The sequence below is a fragment of the Rattus rattus genome, chromosome 14 (genome assembly GCF_011064425.1).
Source record: "Rattus rattus isolate New Zealand chromosome 14, Rrattus_CSIRO_v1, whole genome shotgun sequence".
Classification (NCBI taxonomy): Eukaryota; Metazoa; Chordata; class Mammalia; order Rodentia; family Muridae; genus Rattus; species Rattus rattus.
Genome location: NC_046167.1, coordinates 8839558 through 8861192, shown reverse-complemented (window position 1 = coordinate 8861192; position 21635 = coordinate 8839558). Strand labels below are relative to the sequence as shown.

The following is a 21635-nucleotide window of genomic DNA, read 5'->3' as shown; positions in this document are numbered from 1 at the left end:
AGGTGATTGATCTTGATTGTCAAATTAGAGATGGAAGGAGGAGACGTCAAGTGAGGAATTCCCCTGCATCGTATTGGCTCACCAATGTCTAAGGTATTTTCTTGATAACTCACTAGTGTTTGAGGACCCAGCCTAGTGTAGACAGAACCTTTCCTACATAGGTCACTGTAGACAGCCCCTCACCTACATAGGTCACTGTAGACATTTTTTTCCCTATAATGGTGGGGCTGAACTATTTAAAACAGAAAGACACCTGAATTTGAGACTGGGAGCAAACTTATAAGCAAACTTCTGTGGGCTCTACCTCAGATTCTGCTCATGTTCCCCTGCCCTTATCTCCTTCGGGAATGGGCTGTGACCCAGACATGTGAGCCTAGAGGGGGACCCTTTTCCATATTGTTTGTGGTTGGTGTTTTGTCCCAGCAGAAAGCAATCTGACTGAAGACTCTGAATATGTCTCGTCCTCAGGCTGAGCTTCCCCTGTCCCTTCTGTCTTTTCTATCAGCGCATCCCAGTTTGCATTAGTTTCTTTTATTATCACTTTTGGCTTAGTGTCATCTACGATTATCATCATCCTACCTATATGCTATATAATTTGATTCTATCATCTTAGCCTTTAAAAAAACTGCTCTCCCATAGCAGGTATTTTTCTACTAACCTTTTCTTCAAAAAATATCAACCTCCTTCACAATTCTGTCAAGTGTAATAATAACAGCAGGACACTTGGGTCTTTTCCATAGTTGCAGCTCCCACATTTGGTTGTAGTACAGCAGCTTCAAAGAACTATGTGCTCAGTAAATGCATATATGTATGTATGTATGTATGTATGTATGTATATATATATATATATGTCTTCATCAGTGTGTACTATAGTTCTATAATGTTTATAAATTTTCATATTCTCTAAATAAAATTCAAACTAGCATATTGGCTTTTTTACATAATCATCAAAGTATCACACGGAGTTGTCCTAGCAAGAGTCCCTTACTGCTGCCACTGATGTTTGACATTGAGCTATATAACAGCCAATCATCTTTGAGATGCTCATCGTTTGAATGTAAATATCAATTATATGACACTTGCAATCGAAGTATACAGTAGGTAAGAAAATGTGCTTCATCTCGATACCTTACTGTCATTTTGAATGTTTAGTGCCAAGATCTGTCATTATTGGTAAATAGTTGAGAGTTGTATCTGTGAAGGAAACCATGAATCAGTCAGGGAACTGCCAATAAGAGTATAAACAAACAACCAAAAACTACATCACTCTTGGGAACCAAAACCAAACTTATCAACTACAGATAGTGACAATATGAGGTGTGAACGAATTTTCTTCCCTAGCAGCAAGCTACAGTTAAGTAGCAGGTACAAGCAAAGCTTCCCCATTGGTTCTTGTCTATTTCCCTCCTGACCCATAAGGTGCTAAGATGCCACACCCGTCCCATGTTGGGTCCAAGCAGGGAAACGATTTGAGTCTAATTTGCTATTGAGTTGGTATAGTCTCCTGAAGGAGGTTTGCAGTCTCCAGGTAAGAATCTAGGTGCCTGTAGAAAACTTAGAAGTTCAGTTGAATGTTGCTCAGGAGTGCTGCTTCAGATTTCATAGGAAGACTCCTACAGAAGTAGATGGTACCACTTGGGATTCAGGATGCTACTCTCATGTAGGCTTAGTGCTCTTATGTTGACTTGAAGGCGGAAAGCACAAAAATGCTCAAGAACGGTGATATGGGGGATCGTTAGGATTGTGAGGTAGAGAAGAGCTTCAAAAAAGCAAATTTCACACAAACAAAAAAAACACTCAAGGAAAAGATGAAGTAAAAGGTGACGTAAAAGCAGAAAGGGGAAACTGAAGAGCAGACAAAACCACAAGTCAATCTGAATTAACAGAGTTTTCCTGTAAGCATTAACACAGAGCTACAGTGAGATTTCTGAAAATAAATATCGATGCTCGCGGGATGTCCTACTGGTAGACACTAGGTTCAACTTGCATTTGGAACTGTGCAATCATCAGTGTGAGCGTGAAGAACATGCTGAGCATGTGGCCTGTCAGCAAGGACGAATGCTACAAGCAACCAACTCATCACGGAGCCGGTTTCTAATGAACCTGTTCAGTAGTTTTGGAAATGATTGTCAGGTACTCTCTTCTCAAGGCTACTCCAGGCACAATGACCCAGAAAGCCCATATGGGATGAAAGGCAAAAGCTTAATTGGAGAGATCGCTTTTCTCTGTGTAATTCCCTGCTCCCAGTAGGAAGAAGCTTAAGTGCAGTGCTTCTGTTAGAAGAGTGTCTCTCAAAAATGCAGCAACTCTAAACACCGAACCTTGTAGTATTTAACAGTGACTACCTTGGACTGGGAGAATTGACGGAATGGCTATGTTTCTCTTTCCACAGTGGGTACATATGTCTCCTATAGCAGCCATTTTGTGACTTAATACTCTTAGACCTGGACTGAGCTCCTAAGAAGTGCAGGGGCTCATGACCTTATATTTGAAAATAGAGTTAATGAATTGCTGCAGATATTCAAGCGATCACTGACAAACACTGGTGGAGTGGTACCTTAAAGACTGCTGAATTCTTTTGTTCTGTTTCATTTTGTTTTGTTTCGTTTGCAAGACAGGGTTTCTCTGTGTAGCCCTGGCTGTCCTGGAACTCAACAAGTAGACCACGCTGGCCTCGAACACAAGAGATCCCCTTGTCTCTGCCTCCCAGCTGCTGGGAGGCTGCTAAACTCTTTAAACCTGGGACCACCGTCAAAATGTTTATTCTGTGTGAAAGTTAAACCTGGTCACTAGCAGTGGACTTTTTCCAATTTCACTCCTTTTAAAAGAGCAGGAAGAAACCAATATTTTCTGTCTTGTGAACGCTCTCTTCCTGACACGATGCGGTTCTTAATGACAGAATCTCTGTTTCGGATTTTTTAATTATTTATTTATTTAATGTTTGTAGGTGTTTTGTCTGCATGTCTGTCTGTCTGTGTACTGTGTGTGTGCCTGGTGCCCAAGGATGCCAAAAGAAGGCAGTAGAGCCCCTGGGACTTGATTTACAGATGGGTGTGATCAGTCATGCTGGTGCTAGGAACTGACCTGGGATTCTCTAGATGAAAAGCCAGTGATATTAAGCACTGAGCCATCTCATCACCTATATTTAATATTAATAATTATTATTATTTTGTAGAGCAATAAATCACATAGCTTTTATCATTAATGCATGAATAATTTCATGCATATATTACTGATTTTTATCAACCCGCATACACACACTTGTACCCTCACCAATACCCCTGCCCATGGATACATTTCTTCCAACAAACCTCCCTTATACTTTCATTTCCCCTTGCCTCCCTGCCTGACCTTGTGAGAGAGAGAGAGAGAGAGAGAGAGAGAGAGAGAGAGAGAGAGAGAGTGTTCCAATGTGCTTAGTTAGAGTTGCTCCCTTGAGCATGAGTCCAGAGTTATTTACTTGAACATGGGCAGCACATCAGCTGCTAAACACTAAAGAAAATGGAATATCCCTCCCCCAGTGACCATCACCTTCTCCCAACTCTTGAACCAATGCAGCCCTCTTGAATGTACAAGGAAATGGCGGTGGGTCTAGTCTTGCACAGTTCTTGTACTGGTAGCCGTATCTGCAATGGGTTTATTAGCAATTGGTTGTGATTAATGGAGAAGCTCAAAACTGATCAAGGTACAGAACATAAGCAACTTTGAAGCCCTGAGTCTGAACTGAGGAATCTGGAAGCATCTGTATCATGGGAACAGTGGAGAAGGAGAGGGAGCAGAAAGAGCTGGAGGATAAAGAAGTTTTCAGTGAGACTGGTGCTCTGCTAGACATGGTCATTCATTGCACCACTGAGAGGCTGTCTGACAGCACTGGGCTGTGAACTGAACCTCAGCATTCTAAATGCCCAAACTGGTGACAATGGGGACACCTCGGGGAGTCTAACTGAACTTGACTATTTCCCAGTTTGGTGCTACAGCTGTGAGAAGCTTTGGGACATCAGAAACCACCTATGTGTTGGAAGATTCGTTTGTCCGTTTTATATTTTGCTTGAACCAAAAATAATTGCAAAGACTCTTTAAGCTCCTGACATTGTACATTAACTTCATAACACTATAAATAGGTCATTAATTTATGTCACAATATTGGGTTGAGATGCAATCAGTTTCTATTATTGTGTAGTCCTTGTCTTACATATTTTCTAGCTTTTAGCTTCTGAAAATCAGTATTAGTTGAGTGTCCAAAGGAAGGGAAGGGAGTAAAGAGGTCTTTATTACAATTTTTAATTAATTAATTTATTTATTTTGAGGCAGCATCTCATTACTTAACCCAGTCTGGTAAAACATGATCCTCCTGCCTCTGCCTCCTGAGACATGCCGCTGTGGCCAGCTAAAATTTAGATGAGGCTGGACAAAGTAATCCTGTACCATACTCTGAAAGATGCAGTCTGTTTACGAATTTTACTTTACAAAACCTGGCAATATGTATTTCTTCGTAAGGAAACATTAAAAATATAACCCCATTAGCCCAGGAAATTGATAACGTTCATATCTTTCCGTCTTAAGCCCCAGTCCCCCTATCTACAAGAAGAATTTGGATGCCATTATTGTGGTCTGTGAATGTTAGCATGCTAATAAATCAACAAAGCTTTGAAATGTTTTCACATACATTACTATGACCATTCACAAACCTATTTTGGTGATGGCTTCTCACTGTAAGAAGCAGGCCAGAGTCATTTTGAACTCCATTATATCCATTGCTTTATAAAGCTTTGACGACTCTCTGTCCTAATTAAATGGCCACACCCCTCTGTCTTGCATCTTGTTTATACAGATTAATTCCCCATAGGATGAATGGGCATCTTTTGATCCATACTGTGCAATATTGTGTGTGATGTCTATTATGATTATGTGAGTTATTATTTATGGCATAGCATACCCTGTTTTTGGCAGGGAATGGGAAATGCTTTCCCAATGAAACTTGAACAGCAAGTTTTGTCTTGAGAGATGGTCTCATCTGGAACAGAAAGCTGACAGGCTCACCATGTGCCTGTTACTAGAGAAGCTGAGAGACCCTCCCAGCTGTTTACACTTCGGATGAAAAATGGCAGTTTGACCTAAACCAACAGTGTGATGTTAGCTAGCATCTGCAAAGAAGCTTCAAGTGGAGCATGCCCAGTGCAGGGCTCCCTCCCCCATCAGTCCCCCCTTCCAGATCGCTGACGATAAGGCTTGAACTTTACACTAGGAAATATCAGGGCACAGTCTGGGGCTTGTTTGCTTGTTTACTTTTGTTTTTCTAAAAATGTCCTCTTGAAACTAATTTCCTTTAACAAGCCAAGTGCAGGGAAGAGAATATTTAGACTAATATAATGCACTGAGTTTAAACAAGTTGAAGGCAGTCTCTGCACTTGGACCTGTCTTTATTTCGAGAGCAATAGAAATTATTAGATTCTGTCCGTGTGTGTGTGTGTGTGTGTGTGTGTGTGTGTGTGTGTGTGTGTGTGTTTCCCTCTTGAAATGGGAAAATAAGATTCTCCTCAGACAGAAGTCTACTGGGGCTGGGAGTGAGAGCCTCAGAGGGAGAAGGGGACTGAGAAGAGGGGCTTTAGAGCATGGAGAGCAAAGGTACTAGGATTCTCCAGGGCTCAGCGCGCTCTGAGGATCTGTGCCCTGGGCTGCAGCTGCGGAAGATAAAGGCGCTATCCGGCTCATGAAGGCCACCTGGATCAGGCTTCTGAAAAGAGCCAAGGGAGGAAGGCTGAAGAATTCGGACATCTGTGTAAGCGAGAGGGCTTTTTGTTCGGGGGAGACAGTGTTTTCTTTGCTTCTCCGTGGTTGCAGCAAGTGCCTGCCTGCCGAGAGGGTGGTTTGATTTAGTTAATACACTCATGATTGCATGAGAGGGAGCTAGGGAGATTCCTGACATTTTTTTCTGAGCTCCTTTTCCTGCGCTGTAATTTATTACCAGAGGAAATCTCCCAAGCAGGTGTTGTCTGTAGCCAGCTCTCACTAAATAATCTGTGTGCAGGTATTTTTAAGTATGTTCCTGAGAGACGGAGGGAAGCAGGCTGGAGTGTCTTTCCATACTGTTTGAGAAGGTAGCAGGTGAAGAACGAGGTAGAGAAACATCCTTGAGACGATAATGGGAGTTGTATCATGGCAGCAAGATTACAGGGGGTTCAAGTTTGTAACTCATCAGACTCCCTTTGATGTGTTGGTCTCTCTGGGTGTAAACACTTGCTCCAGCCCTCAGGCTGGTGTTGGGAGTTATCCTTGAAATGTATCAATGCCCTTCAGCTCTGTACTGCACCGCCGACTTGGTTTAATGACTGAAAAAAAACTGATAGAGGCTTCAAGAAAGGATACTTTGTGGTAAATGAACTTGGGGAATGAATGGTGTTTGGGTCCACACCTTAGTGAAAAAAATGTGCAGGGCAAAGGGTGTTTTTTCCTAGGTGGGTTGTTGCAAACAGACTATTTTCTCCTCTTTTCAGGAATTTACATTGTATCCCAGGAAGCAAACTACCACATCAGTGAGGCTTTTCCTGTGCACCCAGCACACATTCGATCTATTTTATAACCTACGTTCTCCTCTGCAGGGTTCGGCAGACTCCTACACCAGCCGCCCATCCGATTCAGATGTGTCTTTGGAAGAGGACCGGGAGGCAGTCCGTAGAGAAGCTGAGCGGCAGGCCCAGGCCCAGTTGGAAAAAGCAAAGGTAAAAAACACATCTTGTGGGAGAGGGAGGAACCGTATGGTGCCCCTGAGGGTCCTGCCTGTGGCTGTATCCTCTGAATCTCATGCCTGATCCGCTGGAGAAATCCATCAGCTGGCTTAACACAGGCATTATTAGGGGAAATGTGATATTAATAATAATCTTTAATGTTGTTTTCTAATCTAAGCAACTCCTTTCTGTGATGGGAGGTTAATTTAAACGCAAACTAAAGGATCTCCAAATACACAAAGAGAAAAAACTGCATGTAATACCATAATATTTTACTTCATCTTGCCAGAGAACCACCTCTGTTTACAAAACAGTGTTGAGGCTAATGTTTATTTTCCTCAGTCTAAAGCAACTCTTCTCATAAAGTTTATCTCAGAGGTGGTTTACAATGCTTTCCCTAAATGTTTATTTATGCTACTCTTGCAAGTGAAAGCAACAAAGGATTTCATTGATTAAACTGACCTCCCCCACCTCCACCCCCCCCCCACCCAGGAAAGTTTTCCTCTTTGTTCTATGATGGACTGTGTGCTCATGGAGGAGCAAATGCAAACCCCTTCTGAAGTCTGCAAGGAATTGATCCCAGACTGGATTTCACTCAGGCTATGAAACAGTGACAGAGCTCGTTATTGTTATGATTGGAATTGTATTATCTTCTGCAGACATTTGAATAACAGTTCATTTAAAACCATAGATTGTTGTCCACGTTGAAGGTGTCTTGGTTTGTAACTTCTGAGTGAACACATTTCACTTAAAAAAAAAAAAAAGATTACTACTATTAAAAAGAGTAAGTAGGGCATTGACCTTGGTAGGAAAAATCAGGGCATTATCACAAGGTTTCTGCCTGATGCCTCATCTCTAGGAGGAGTAAAATCTATGTGTGTTGCTATGGGAATGGTGGCTTGGTTTGAATGCATGGACAGACCTTGTATAATATTCATGGCCTCCAGAACAGCTGCTGTAGTGGTTACCAAGCTACTGCTGGGAGACCTTGAGTTCTCAAAAACAGCGCTGCGGCATTAACAGCTGGCAGGAAACCGGTCTCCTGGTCTCTCAGCCTTAATTGCTAGACAGACCTTAAGAGCACGGGTGGAGAGCGCTCTCTTTTCTGGCAGTGAAAACTGAAAGGCAAAGTGTAACCCAGTTGCCATTAGCTTACCTGTTCCCTGCCACAAATTAGCCACTGGAAGACACCATGAAGCCGGAGTTAAATAACTACAAATAATGGATGCTTGGTGGCATTAATGAGCCACAAGGGTACGCCGTCATAGATAGGTTTTGTAGTTCAGAACCCAATTCCACGTTCCATCTTTTGTACCTGAGCTTAAAGAGAAGTCAAGGAAAAAAATAGCAGCGTTTATTTCAAAAATAAGATTGTTCTGCTTGTGGCTAATTTATACTCACTAAATTTAAACTCTTTTCCATGGTCAGCCCCTTTTTTTCTACAACTCAATATGTTATAGATCTGGCCGTCAAAATCTTTAATTATCTGTCTGGGGTATTTTTGTCTGTGGCTGTTGTGCCTTGTTAAGTCAGGGACTCATCGACTTAGCTACAGAAAAGTCTAAGTCGTTTACCCTAGTGCAGCTTCTAAATCAAGTCCGATTCATTTTCCTTGTCTTACTTGCCAAAGAGACTCAATGATGAAACAACATTAAGTATAAAAGGACAAGAAAGACAATTTGAAGCAAAGGCAAAGTAATGGATAAAAACTTATTCCTATGTTTAATCAGAATAGTTTATTTATATCTACTTGTCTGTCAAAGTGGGTCAATACCTTGGGACTGGATTGTTCCAGTGGCTAAATCGGGGGTGACTATTTGAATTTGTTCTGATGAAAGATGGCCGCACTGAGATTTAAGCATTTATTTCAGCTCGTGGCTGGGAGGATCCTGTCTTTTAATTCTCATCTCCTTGAAGAGGGGATGCAAGAGCAGGATTAGATGACTACCTCCTTATTTTATAATAATCCCTCAAATAGAATGATGCTACGAATTGGTGTTTTTACTTGGCCAACAGACGTCATTAATTCATATGTGTGATGCATGGGCTAGAGTTCCCCTCTGCTCTTGGAGCCTGGTCCTGGATAAAGAGGAACTATGTTGTCCACTAACTGCTTTAATCATACCTACGTAAAACAAAGGAATTGACAAATAGTGAGACTAGAAACACTGCCTTCTAAAGTTAAATGACCAATGAAAGGTCATGTAACTGAGCAGTGATATAGCCAGTAGGATCCAGAATTCTCCAAACACTTTGTTTTGACCTCTCTGGAATAGGATGCTTTACGTGGGCAGAGGGCAGGTTTGTTTTTGAGGCAAGTTAGCGTCAATGGATGACTGTTTTTTATCTTGATGTTTCTGGGTCCCCGATGAGTTCAGTCTGTCCAGTTCTGGCATCCTGTGTGTACACTGTCTTGCTAAAGTTCATACGGTTGAGATTGCTTTAAAAAACATGTAATAAGAATTTGATTAGTTCTCACAGGAATTCCTTCTTTATGAAGTTACATATTGAAATCTAATCTCCCATTTAAAGTTACCTTGGCATATACTATAGACCAAGTAAGTATTTCTTGAATGAATCAGAGACGGATGAATTCTTGTGAAACTGTAAAAAGGATGATCTTGTGGTTAGGTACTGAGGTGATTTCTGGTTCTGTGATTGGAGGCTAACACTGGGACTAACTTGGTGCAATGGTATATATTTGTTCCCAAAGTCCACGTGGAAATCCACACGACAGGTCTCGTGGGTGGTGTTTAAGTTATTAAGACTCTACCCTTGAGAATATAAATGTTGCTTCTAAGTAAGTTTCCTATATTAGGGGTGGGTTTCTTATCAGAGTTTGGCCTCTTTGCTCTCTTGCCTTCTCTTTGTTCCTCTACTATGGGTTGTTACTTTTTCTGTTGCTCATATAACATAGGCTGACAAAAGCAACTTAAGGGAGAAAGGGCTTAGAAGCCAATGGTGTAGTCTCAGGCTAGGGAAACCAAGGAACAGAAGTTTGAAGCATCTGGTCACATCACACCCCTATCCAGAAGAAAAAGTGATGATCATATGCTAATGTCCAGTTCTCTTTCTATATTTTAGGTAGCCTAAGAGCCCAGCCAGGGAATGGTGGCACCCACCATGGGCGGATTTACCCACTATAAATAATTACTGTAATTCAGACAAACCCCACAGTTAAACCCAGAGGCCCATCTCCCAGTCATTCTAGATTTTTGTCAAGCTGACTAGAGTAAGCATCACATCAACTGTGATGGCAAGGAGCCTGATTTATCACTTTTTGATCTCAAGAAGTATAAGAAATAAGCTTAGAATTGGTATTTAATGCACAAATTAAGAGACATGTGAATTAAGAGTTCATGCCTGCAACTAGCATTTGGGAGGATAACAGATCAAACCTTGTTTGCACATTTTAGAGACTCTTTCTCCAAAGAATAAGATAGGTAAACGACTAAATAGATTTTAAGTATGTTTAGAGTTGTATTATCCTAACTATAATCGGTTTTAGGGCATTTTTATTGGCTTTATAAGAAATACCAATTACATTAAGTTATTCATCATTCCTTGCAACTCCACTACCCTGGAAAGCCATCAACAAACTTTCTCTCTGGGTATCTATTCTGATTGATGCATATTGTGACTGTCTGCATTCTCTTACATAATGTTTTTATTGTTCATGCAATGGCATCTATCATTACTACATTTTTGGATTTCAGAGAATACACCTTTACATCTGTATTTCGCATTCAACAAATGCAATTAGGAGGCATTTGGATTATTGATGCTTTTCAGCACTGTGAATAATCCTGCTGTGAACATTTATGTAGAAGTGTTTTCATGGGTGAGAAATATTTTAATTCGTTGTGTGTTGTCTTAGTTTGTCTTGTTGTCAACTTGATATACCTGGGAAGAAGTAACTTCAATGGCCTCCCTCAGATTGGCCTGTGGGTGCCTATAGGGAATTTTCTTTTGGGATTGCTGATTGATGTAAATCCCTAGGCAGGTGGTCCTGTGCTATAGAGGAAGGCTGCTTACTGCAAACCTGCAAGCAAAGAGGAAGACTGCATTCCTTTGTGGTCTCTGCATCAAAGTACTACCTTTATTTTTACCTATAAGCCAAGTAAATTCTTTTTCCTCCCAGAGTTGCGTTTGATCTTGGTGTTTGATCAGAGCCACAAAGAGCAAACTAGGACATATATCCAGTTTGTGTGTATGCCTAGAACTGAAATTGTTGAAGCACACTTTTTTATTGAAAGAATAATGTTCTTTTTCACCCTTCACACTTGTCAAGATGATGTCATCTGCCCTGTAGGTAGACTATGTTGGGAAGTCTGGATGCAGAAAGGATTGGAGAACACAGATATAATAATCAGATAGTCTCAGAGAAGGCTGAAAATCTGTTTTGATTGCTCTTTTCAATATGCCTGTCTATTAAAAAGGTTGTACTTGGTGCTGTTGGTATGTAGGAAAGACCTTAAGACCAGAGCCACGAAGGACAAATGGACAAGGCTTTTTGCCTACTGAAAGCTTCTGTTTTGAGGAGAGATGTCATACAGGTAGAAAGGTCTGGTATGCAGGAAAGGAAAACGTTGTACTCTAATGGCTGGGACAAATACTCTTTCTTGGAAAAAGTAGTCTCTTAAAACTAGGCCTTTCAGGATGGACAAGTGAAGCTTCACGTCTGAAGGAGAAAGCAAGTGGAGCATGAAGCAATGAGGATGCCGCCTAGCTCCTGGGGGTGCACAGTTTATAAAGGCAGCTGGAAGACACAGAGGCTTCCAGTAAAAGGTTCATTTTTTTTTAAGATCTTGCCAACTGGAAGTGTCTTTGTTATCCCCTCACATTTAATTACTGGTTTGTCTGGATAGAATGTTCAATAATGAAAACCATTTGCCTTTGGATCGGTGAAGGCGTTGGCTTGTGGTTTACTTTCCAGAGCTGTCCGAGCACAGTGGTATTCTGTGGCTATGATGTGGGTACGTTCAGTTCTCCTGTGCTCTAGGAATTTTGTTTCCTTTGGTGTTTTGACAGCTTTGTGTGATGTGCCTTGGTGTGAATCTTTTTGTTTATTGTGCTTGGCTTCTTATACAAACATTGAAGAGGGCCAGTCGCTTCAGTTCTAGAAAAAAAACCACCTTAGCTTTTCTTTGATTATCGTCTTCTGGTTCTCAGGTGTCAGATGTTTGTGGAAGAGAATTCTTCTGAAGTAGTTTTCTCTCTATTACTTTGTTCTAACTTTTTTTTAAAAACTTATTTTCTAACCCATCAGCTTAAACTTTTACTTATTGGGGAAATTTCAATCCTTCTTGAAATGTGTCATTTCTAAGATCTAGAAAGCTGACTAGAAATGTTTCTACGTATTGGCATATTTCCATCGGCATAGATTTGCTTATTGTTCAAAGATACATTAGCTTACATTGCCTGTTCTCTTCATGGTAATAAATGCAGAGATGTCTCTGGACCTGTGTCATGCTGGGTAAGTATAATCACGTATCCCAACACTATTATTACTCTACTCACTTCTGCTGTTAGTTGACACCTTCTGTCACTTGTTTATGTCTTGGTCTTCTAACAGACTGAATTGGCACCTTCATATGGTATTCTCAGAGCTGCATTAAAAGGAATCTGGGTTTTTGACTCGTTGGTAGTGACTGCTTAGTAGAGGAAGCCGATAGAGTGGCCATATATTAGGGAGGGTTTTTTTTTTTTTTAAATTGGTTTACATGGCATGATCTCGTTAGCCCAGCCCAACAGTGGCTGTTATCACACTGGAGATGTTAGGAATTGATAACTTCTTGAGTTCACAAGACTGGATGCTGCGTCCATCTCTGTCTGGCACTAAGAGACTGTAGAGCAGGTCAGCAGAAGATGGCAGCATCAGGATAGATGAGTTTGCCCAAAGGCCACAAAGGCCATCCACAAATGTAAAAGCTTTTTCCCCAGACCTCCTTATAGTACGTAGGCCCCCTACAGAAGGAAGGTGCTGCCTATATTCTGGTGAGACGGGGCCCATTTCAGTTAAGCTAATCAAGGAAAGCCTTCACGGGCATGCCCAGCTGCTAACCTAGTCTAGTTAGTGTCTCCAAAGGTTTGTCTCATGGGTAATTCAAGATACTGCCAAGTTGATATTTGGTACTAACCATCACCCCTAATGTATGCATGGCCATGAGCGGCATCCCCCCCAAGCTTAACAAAATAAGAAAGAAGCTCCAGGGTATTCAGCATTCTCCTCTTGCGTCACACTTGCTAGTGCTGTGTTGGCTGAAGCAAGTCACAGGAATGATCTCAGATCAGTGTAGACAAGGAGCTGCCTAGCACATGGATCTATGCCGACAGCTGCCCTGTCTCCTTTCCTTTCTTCCTCCCTTTGGAAGAAGAAATGCCTCTACCTTTTAGAATCAACAGTTCTGTCACCTTTTCAATCCTATTTTTTTTTCTTTCTTTTTCCTGCATACTATCAACCTTGTCGCCCAAACTTTATCCTCAATTTCTTTAATTCTATCACCCCTTGACTTTTAACTGCTTGAACATGATTTCTTGATGATGGTCTCTGGTGATATTTCTGTCACCATTATTTATTGACCTTCAGTTAAGCTTTCTGTGACTTCTTAGCCTGTCACTGCATTTTTTTTTTTTTACTTCTCTGGTATTCTCGTTATGTTTCTATTGATGTGATAGAGATAGTAACCAAAAGCAACTTGAGAAGAAGGTTTATTTGGCCTTGCAAGTTGAGGTCCATCACTGAGGTGGGCCAAGGCAAGAACCTGGAAGTTGAAACTGAAACAAAGGCCATGAAGGAGTGTGGATTAATGGCTTTCTCTTTATGGCTTGCTCAGCCTGTTTTCTAACACAGCTCAGGACCAGCTGACCAGTGGACCAGCAAACCAGATATAGCACCACCCCCAATAAATTGAGCCCTCCCATATCCTCAATCTTGATTAATGAATCAAGACAATGCCCCACGATCTGATGGAGGCCATTTTTCTATTGAGATTCTCTCTTCCCAGCTATGTCTTTAGGTGTGTGTCAAGTTCCCAAAACCTATCTGGCAAATCTATTGTGTTATGGATGCTGACTACAATAGAAAAATACCTAAGTCAGCTGCCTATGCCATTAACTAGCCAGCATATTTCTCTTCCGATATTCTTTGTATATGTATATGTCTGTGTGTATGTGGTATTCTATATATGTGAATGCATAGGCATGTATGCTAAGGAATGCACTTTCAGAGGCCATGGAAAGACATCTATAGTTCTCTGTCTCTTTCCACTCTAGTTTTGAAACACAGTCTCTCACTGAACTAGAATCTCACGGCTTCTGCTTTCCTAGCTGGCTAATGACACCTAGAGATCTAATATCTTTGTTTCCCCAATGCTGGGGTCGTAAGCACCTGTGACCTTGCCCAGGTTTTTCAAGGGTGATAAGGATTTGAACTCTGTTCCTCTTGCTTTGGCAGAAAGCTCTCTAAACCACTAAGTGATTCCCTGAGCCCTCTTATTCTACATCAATTTTTATTTTCCTTAACTAAAGTATAGAGGTCTATCCTATCAAATACTCAGCTCAAGTCTTAGCTCTTTTGGCATCTTTGTCTTCAGTGTTCCTTCCTGGTTTCTGCTAAAGAGCCACCAGGGGCATCTATTGAGCATCAAGACCTTCAGCAGAAGCAAGGGATGCCTGACGTGTATGGCCTGTGGGTTCTACCTAGTAGTTATCCAGAAACTCTCTTCCTGCTCAGGTTTAGATTGGAATTTCTGTGCACATTTCCTTTGGATCTAGCTTGTCCTCCAATACGTTTTCATCAGAGGATGCCTTGTCCTCCTCAAGGCTTCAACTATTACTGAGTCTCAACTTTTGCTTCTGACTTCTCTGCCCACTTGTGGATATCTCAGATCTCCTTGGGGTCTTTCAGTTCTGCCACTCCTCAGCGTGAAGCTACCCACCTTTTCCTTCAAACTCATTCATCTCCACATTTTCTCATTACATCATTGACATCTCAATCTTCCCGAGGCTGAAGCCTTTGTTCAGGGATCAAAGAGTTAGCAACTGTTTTTCCTGTAAAGGAATAAACAGGAATTATTTTAGGTACTTTGGATCTCTGTTGAAGCTCAACTCAGAGAGACCTGAATTTGAATTCCATTTCTACCACTGATCATTGGCTTTATCTGTTGATAGGTTATATGGTGTGGTGGTGTGAATGATAATGCCCCTTATAGACTTATAAATTTGAATGTTTGATTCCCAACTAGTGGACTGTTTAAGAGAGATTAGAAGATATGGACTTCTTCAAGGAGGTGTGGTCTTCAAGGAGGTGTGGTCTTCAAGGAGGCGTGGTCTTCAAGGAGGCGTGGTCTTCAAGGAGGTGTGGTCTTCAAGGAGGCATGGTCTTCAGGGAGGTGTGGCTTTTCTTTAAGGAGATGTGGTCTTCTTCTATAAAGTGTGTCATTGCGAAGGGTGGTGAGCTTTGAGGTTTTATAAACTTACCCTAGGCCCAGTCTCTCCCTCTATCGCATGCTTATAGATCTAACTCTCAGTTACTGATTCAGAGCCCTGCCAGCGTGCCTGCTACCATGCTTCCTGACACGATGATCTGGACTCACCCTCTGAAAATATAAGCAAGACCCCCTCCCCATAGTCAAGTGCTTCCTTTAAGATGTCTTAGTCATGGTGCCTCTTCACAGCAATAAAATAACTTAGACATGGTTAGGTCATTTTTCCCATTTGTAAAATGCCACGGATTCGGGGGTTGGGGATTTAGCTCAGTGGTAGAGCGCTTGCCTCGCAAACACAAGGCCCTGGGTTTGGTCCCCAGCTCAAAAAAAGAAAAAAGAAAAGAACTATGACCGAGTTCCCTCTAAATATGTGCCTTGTACTTTATCAAACAGAACTGATTGCTTCCCCTGATACCAAATGCAATCTAATGTCCATGCTCTTTTCTGGGATGCTTTTCTGAATGGATCTGCACAATTTGGGAATAAACTCAAATTCTGCTTGCTGTATCTTTAGGATTATATTTGTTTGGCATTCTGCTATTGCATTATTGTTGTTACAGTAGGAGTTCCATGTTTTAAAAAGAGCCTGATGCTCTATCTAATTAGAGTGTCTTATAGTGCATGGGTGACCTTCATTAACAGGAGTTCAAGAGGACTGACTGTAGTTTTCCTACATTTAAAAATGGCTGGGGAGATAGATGGCTCAGTGGGTAAAGTATCTGTGGTACAGGAGGGACCACAGTTTGGATCCCAAGAACTCTAGTAAGTGCAAGAAGGGCATGGCAGTCTGCCTACAGTTCCAGCATTGTGAAGATGGAGATGGGGGAATCCAGGAAAATCTGGTTAGGTAGTCTACCTATATCAGTGAGCGCTGGGTTTAATTAAGAGACCCTACCCCAATGAATAAGGTAAAAAGTCAGTGAAAAGTTCATGTCAGCCTAAGGCCTTTACACATACATATACATATGTGTATACTCCCTATATGTGGGCCCTTAGACACTTAAACACATACATGCAAATACACATATACCACACATGTATGCAAGCAAAGCAAAAAAACCCCAAAAAACCCTGGATTCCTGGTTAAGAAGCCTTATAAGGACGATTAACATAATAAAGAGACTTCTGGCCATTTCAAAACCATAAATGGATAGGGGAAAGAGGATTATAAAATTTGTAGCTCAAGCCTTTTTCTTTCATTCTCTTAAAGAGCTGTAGCCAAACATCTTTGCTATATTTTAAACAGAGCTATAAATACACTGTCATTTCCTTGCCTGTCCCCTTCTGATATGAACAGGGATCAACACAAAGACCCTTATGTAGGGCTGGGTGGAGTCTCCTCTTAGTTTTCTTGAGTTTTGTCCCACCACAGCTGAATCAGAAGTACTGGAACTGTGGTAGGGTAGACTTTATTAAGCAACACTGGATGGGTGGCATTGTGCTGAGAAGAACTAAGGGGAAGTCCAGCTTACATGTGGCTTCTTCTTTCAAGAGGTCATAATCTACTTGTGATTCTGTTGATGTGTGTCACTGTTCTAAGCAAAGTGGAGAGTGTGAGGATGATAGCCTTGTTACAGGACTTACGCTTTAAGGGTGTTGAGAAGGTAGACCTCACTACTACTGTGCTGGAGAAGGTTCAAAGGGTTATGGGTTAGACATGGCCCCTTCTGTCATGTGACCTTTTTGGTGGGGACACAGGCTTTGCTGGTTAGCCATGTGCTTCTATAAGGTGAGCAAGAGGATTGCTACCTGAGGAGATAACACAGAACATGGGCTTCCATTCTTATTTAATGTTAAGTCTCACTTAACCTTGAGTTCGACTTCAATTGAAGTATTATTTTTTACTCTCCAAATGTGTGTGTGCGCACGCATGCTTCTGTAGCAGTTGGCGTTTGTATGTGTAAGTACATAAGCACACTATGCTTGCAGAGGGCAGAAGTCAATCTTAATATCCATCATTAGAACACTGTCCACCTTTGTTTTTGTTTATTTGTTTGAGATTTTTTTAAAACTGTCTCTCAATGGTACCTGGTGATAACTGACACAAATAGATTGACTAGGGAGCTCATAGAATCCTGTTTCTGCCTCACTAGAGTTGGAATACAGGTATTGCCAGTTTTTTACCTGGGGTAGAGGACCTGGAAATCACATGTTAATATCTGTGCAGCAAACATGTTACCTGTTGAACCACCAACAGGTAACAATCAGTTTGTTTATTTGGAGTCTCTGTGTCTAACTTCCCATTGAACACTAACCTGCCTTGGTCCATGTAACACCTCCATAGGAGAAAATGGGAATCTAGAGTGATCCTGTTCTGTAAATGAAAAAGGTGTGATATTGAACAATGTCACCCAAGGTCATTGAGTTCCTAACTGGCAAAATTATTGTAAAAGCTCAGCTTCTGTGCCTAAGTTCTTCTACCTAACCAGTCATCCTAGTCCTTCTTAGTAAACACTTTGTTCTTCTAACTGTAAACATGAAAACAAAACAGAACTGTCAAAATCATTTTTAATATCAAACCAGTATGTATGCCATTTTCTGTTGAGCGTAGGTCGGACAAATGGAGTTCACAGGTAGGATACTTAACTATACGTTCCTTGCATTTAACAATTTGACTAACATACATATTTGACTGACTTGAAGTGAAATCCTCATTCTGTAAAAACTAAGGGTGTGTGTACACATGTGAGTGACAAGTGTACTTGTACATGAGTATGTGCCTTAGTGCATATGTGGAGGTCACAAGACAATTTGAGTGCTCTCTCTCTCTCTCTCTCTCTCTCTCTCTCTCTCTCTTTCTCTCTCTCTCTCTCTCTCTCTCATCTCTCTATCTACCTATCTCTCTCTCTCTCTCTGCATCGCGTGAGTCTTAGAAATCAAAGGCATGTTGTCAGGCTTGGAAGCGGGTGCCTTCACCCTCTGAGGCCTCCCTCCAGCCTCCACCTTCACATTCTAAACAAACATCTTGTGCTAAAATTTCTCGTGTAGTGAGTTGCTACGGAAGGAGATCAGAGCATATGCACAGTCTATTCTTGGTTCGCTGGAGATAGGACAGCGAAGTGCATGAAACCACAGTGCCGTGGGTTCTGTAGAGAGATGGAAATACAACCAACCACCTAAGATTAGGCTCTGGAGAGAACGAGGGGGAAAAGTTGGGGTATGTAAGGAGAGGAGATTGAAATTATAATGAAGTGATTTTTAAAAGATCTCATCATTATCTCTTTCTAAAGAAAAAAATGAAAGAGTTTGCAATTATAGCATCAAACATGAAAGTCTGTTTCACCACCGACTATTAAGAGAAGTATTATAAAGAAAGGTTAGGAAATGACTGTCATGATTTGAAACAAAATATTTATGGCTTAAAAAAAACCTAAACTCTGTTTTTAGAAAAGACAATGGATCCCACAATTAACTATCAAAATTATTTATATTCCCATGATTTCTGCCAAATGTTCTTTGTACTGATATTTATTTGCAAGATTAACACTCATTTTTGAATGCCACTTCTTGTATATCTGAGGTTCAAACCAAGCTCACCAGGCCCTCCTTTGACACAGAAGTGGATGAGGAAGAAGCTAGACAAAGGTGGAGACAGTCTGGCCCTTAGGATTCAAGTTGTATTCCCTGAATTTTTTAACTATTGATTATTACCTTTCTCCCCAAGAGTGACTATAGGCATCCTTAAATAAAATGTTACAGAATCCATTGTTTCCTGGGTTTAAGAAAACCAAGATTCCTTACACATGAGAGTTATATTACAGGGGGTTTGTTGTTTTGATATGAGGAGTTTTTATTTGTTTATTTGTTTGTTTGTTTGTTTGCAAAGAACTCAGTGTCTCACACACAAGTGTACTCCACAGAACAAAGAATATCACAATAGCCAGGCAGAGGACCATTTGCCTTTCCTGAGTGTCTGAGTCCCTGCTTCATTTTGTGACCGGTCATATAACGGATGACCAGGATGCACATGAGGGTTGGAGGGAGGGTCCTTTGAGTAGATAAATTCTCTACTTGGTGTGTCAATGCGGTTCATGGGTCACACCTGCATGAGGTGTCCACCTTGTGGTGCTATGTGATAGTTTGATCAGATACCTGGAAGTCACAGGATCAACAAATCATATTTGGGAGTCACTTCTCTCCTTTCACTGGAGGTTCTGGGTCTGAATGAGCTCAGGTCGTGCAATAAGCAGTCTCTTGAAATGTCAACTTCAAGATCTACTGTGTTAACTGGGGTACACAAACTCTGTGTGTGTACATGCATATGCATATATATGTGCGATGTATGTGTATGTGATACATATATATTATATAATATATATATTATGATTTATTCAACTCTAATTTCCAGTGTGTGCTGTGAGTGTACTTCAGTTGGCAGAGAACTTGCTCAGCCTCAACTCCCACCCCTAGCAACACCTACACCAGTTGTGGTACACGCGACTATGATCCGTGTACTCTGACGGGGAAGGCAGGAGGATCATGACTTCAAGATCCTCTTTGGCTATAGGGAAAGGTCAAGACCAGCTTAGAGCATAAAAGATCCCGAAGTCCCCACATCTACTCCCCAACTGTTTTTAAATAAAAGAAGATCAGTAACGTGGCTCAGTAGACAAGGGTGATTGCTACCAAGCATGACTTGCATCCCTGGGTCCACATAAAAGAAGGAGAGAATCTACTCCCACAAGTTGTCTTCTGAACTCTCCCTAGGTCCATGTCACACGTGTTCTGTGAATGGTGGTCTGAGACGTTTGTAGGAGCTAGTGAATTCTATTTTTAAAGTATTTTCTCTAGAAATGAATATATGTATAAATATTCATATATATTCAAATATATATATGTATAAAATCCTACACACACTCTCCTGTGTATCTCATTTACCACACGATAGAGCTTTGAGTTGGCATTTGAAAAAGACTGATTACCGTGCAACACTGATGACATGAGCCTCAGTCCCAGAACCTACAGTGGAAGGAGAGAAATGACTCCCAAATGTCAGCTGTTACCCTCTGACCTCCAGGTATATGATCTAATGTGTTTTCTCCTTTTCTCTTCCTTATCCCCTCCCTCCTTCCCTTCCTTACTCCTTCCCTCCCTCTCTCACTTTCTCACCCTCTTACACATACAATGAGAAATAATAAATAAATAAATACTATCAATTGAGTTGGTGTTCTTCCCAGAAACCTACATGATGCTCGCCACCCTGCAACTTCATTTCTGAAGGATTCAATGCCCACTTCTGACCTCCACGGACACTCGGCAAGCACATGGTGCATAGTACATCCATGTAGGCAAAAATCGCTCACACATAAAAATAAATAAAGCTAGGTGTGGTAGCACATGTCTTTATTCCCAGTTCTTGGGAGGCAGGGCCAGAGAGATCTCTATGAGTTCAAGACCAGCATGGTCTACACAGCAATGCATACCATACTTGCACAGAAAGAATGCTCTTAAGAAACAGTGTGTAATTGTTGTTCTCTACAGCATCCCATATCGAGAATACTTTTGAATGTATGATACCTGTATGTGCTTTCTCCAGAGACCGTCAGTTTGCATTCCCACAGCCTGGTTCACATTTGCAGGGTCTTCCCAGATCTCCTAAGGATATATAAACGGTGAGACTCTCGTGGTAGCAACCTTAACCGTCTTTCAATCAGAATGGCTGATGCCAAATGACTGTGGGTGTGTGGAGTGTTTTCCTTTGCTCTTGGATACTTGAGGCTATTCCCATGTGAGCTCCAAACTCTGGTCTCGGCTGTAATGTTTAGTCTAGCCGGGAAAATACACACTACTCTAAATACTTTCATGTCTATAGCTGTTGGTCGTGCTCTAGTTTAAACAGTTGTCAAGGATTAGCGTTTCAGTATTTTGCTTTTGAGATTTCTAATGGTCTGTAGGAACGTAAATCAAATGGAAAGATCCTCTCCAGTTTGAGAAGCTGGGTGGAGGCAGGGGGAGAGGGTTACTAATCTCTGTGGTTTTGGCTGGCCATGCGTCTGTGCTGGTTTACTGGTTTGTGGCTTCTTCTTTGATTTATCTTGTGTTAACTCACATCAAATGTAATTGCCATAGTTTTCCTGTTTATTCTTGCCTAAATTATCTGTCCGATTTGGAAAACTAACATGAGTTAACTGGACAAAGGAAACCCTGTCTGCCTGTGGTCACAGAAGGACAGCTGGGGACCTCTGGTTCCCTGTTCTCCTTTCCCCTGAATTACATGGACAGCTCTCTGGCTTCCTTGACAACAAGGGGTATTTTGTGGCTAAAGGTTAATAAATGTTCCATTGACACGTTCCCTGATCTTTGCCACCTACATGTTCTGTTACCATATGGCTTGTTGCTCTGTCCGTGTCTCCCATCTTCAGAAAACTAGTTTGCCTTTCTCCCATCTCTAGGACTTCATTAGGTTTCTCTTCTTAAGCAT

The 21635-nt window shown here is 41.4% G+C and overlaps 1 protein-coding gene across 11 annotated transcripts in view; it reads left to right on the top strand.

Annotated features, from left to right (window-relative positions):
* The window catches only part of Cacnb2 (calcium voltage-gated channel auxiliary subunit beta 2), a 341467-nt gene that overhangs the window by 238122 nt on the left and 81710 nt on the right, over window positions 1–21635 (top strand). For 9 of the 11 annotated variants that reach the window (XM_032884175.1, XM_032884174.1, XM_032884171.1 and 6 more), the window contains one exon: window positions 6600–6719. In XM_032884175.1, coding sequence (XP_032740066.1) covers window positions 6600–6719 — 120 coding nt within the window. Of the gene's footprint in view, window positions 1–4920; window positions 5780–6599; window positions 6720–21635 lie in introns of those variants that run through there. The other 2 variants (XM_032884177.1, XM_032884176.1) reach the window with 2 other exon arrangements.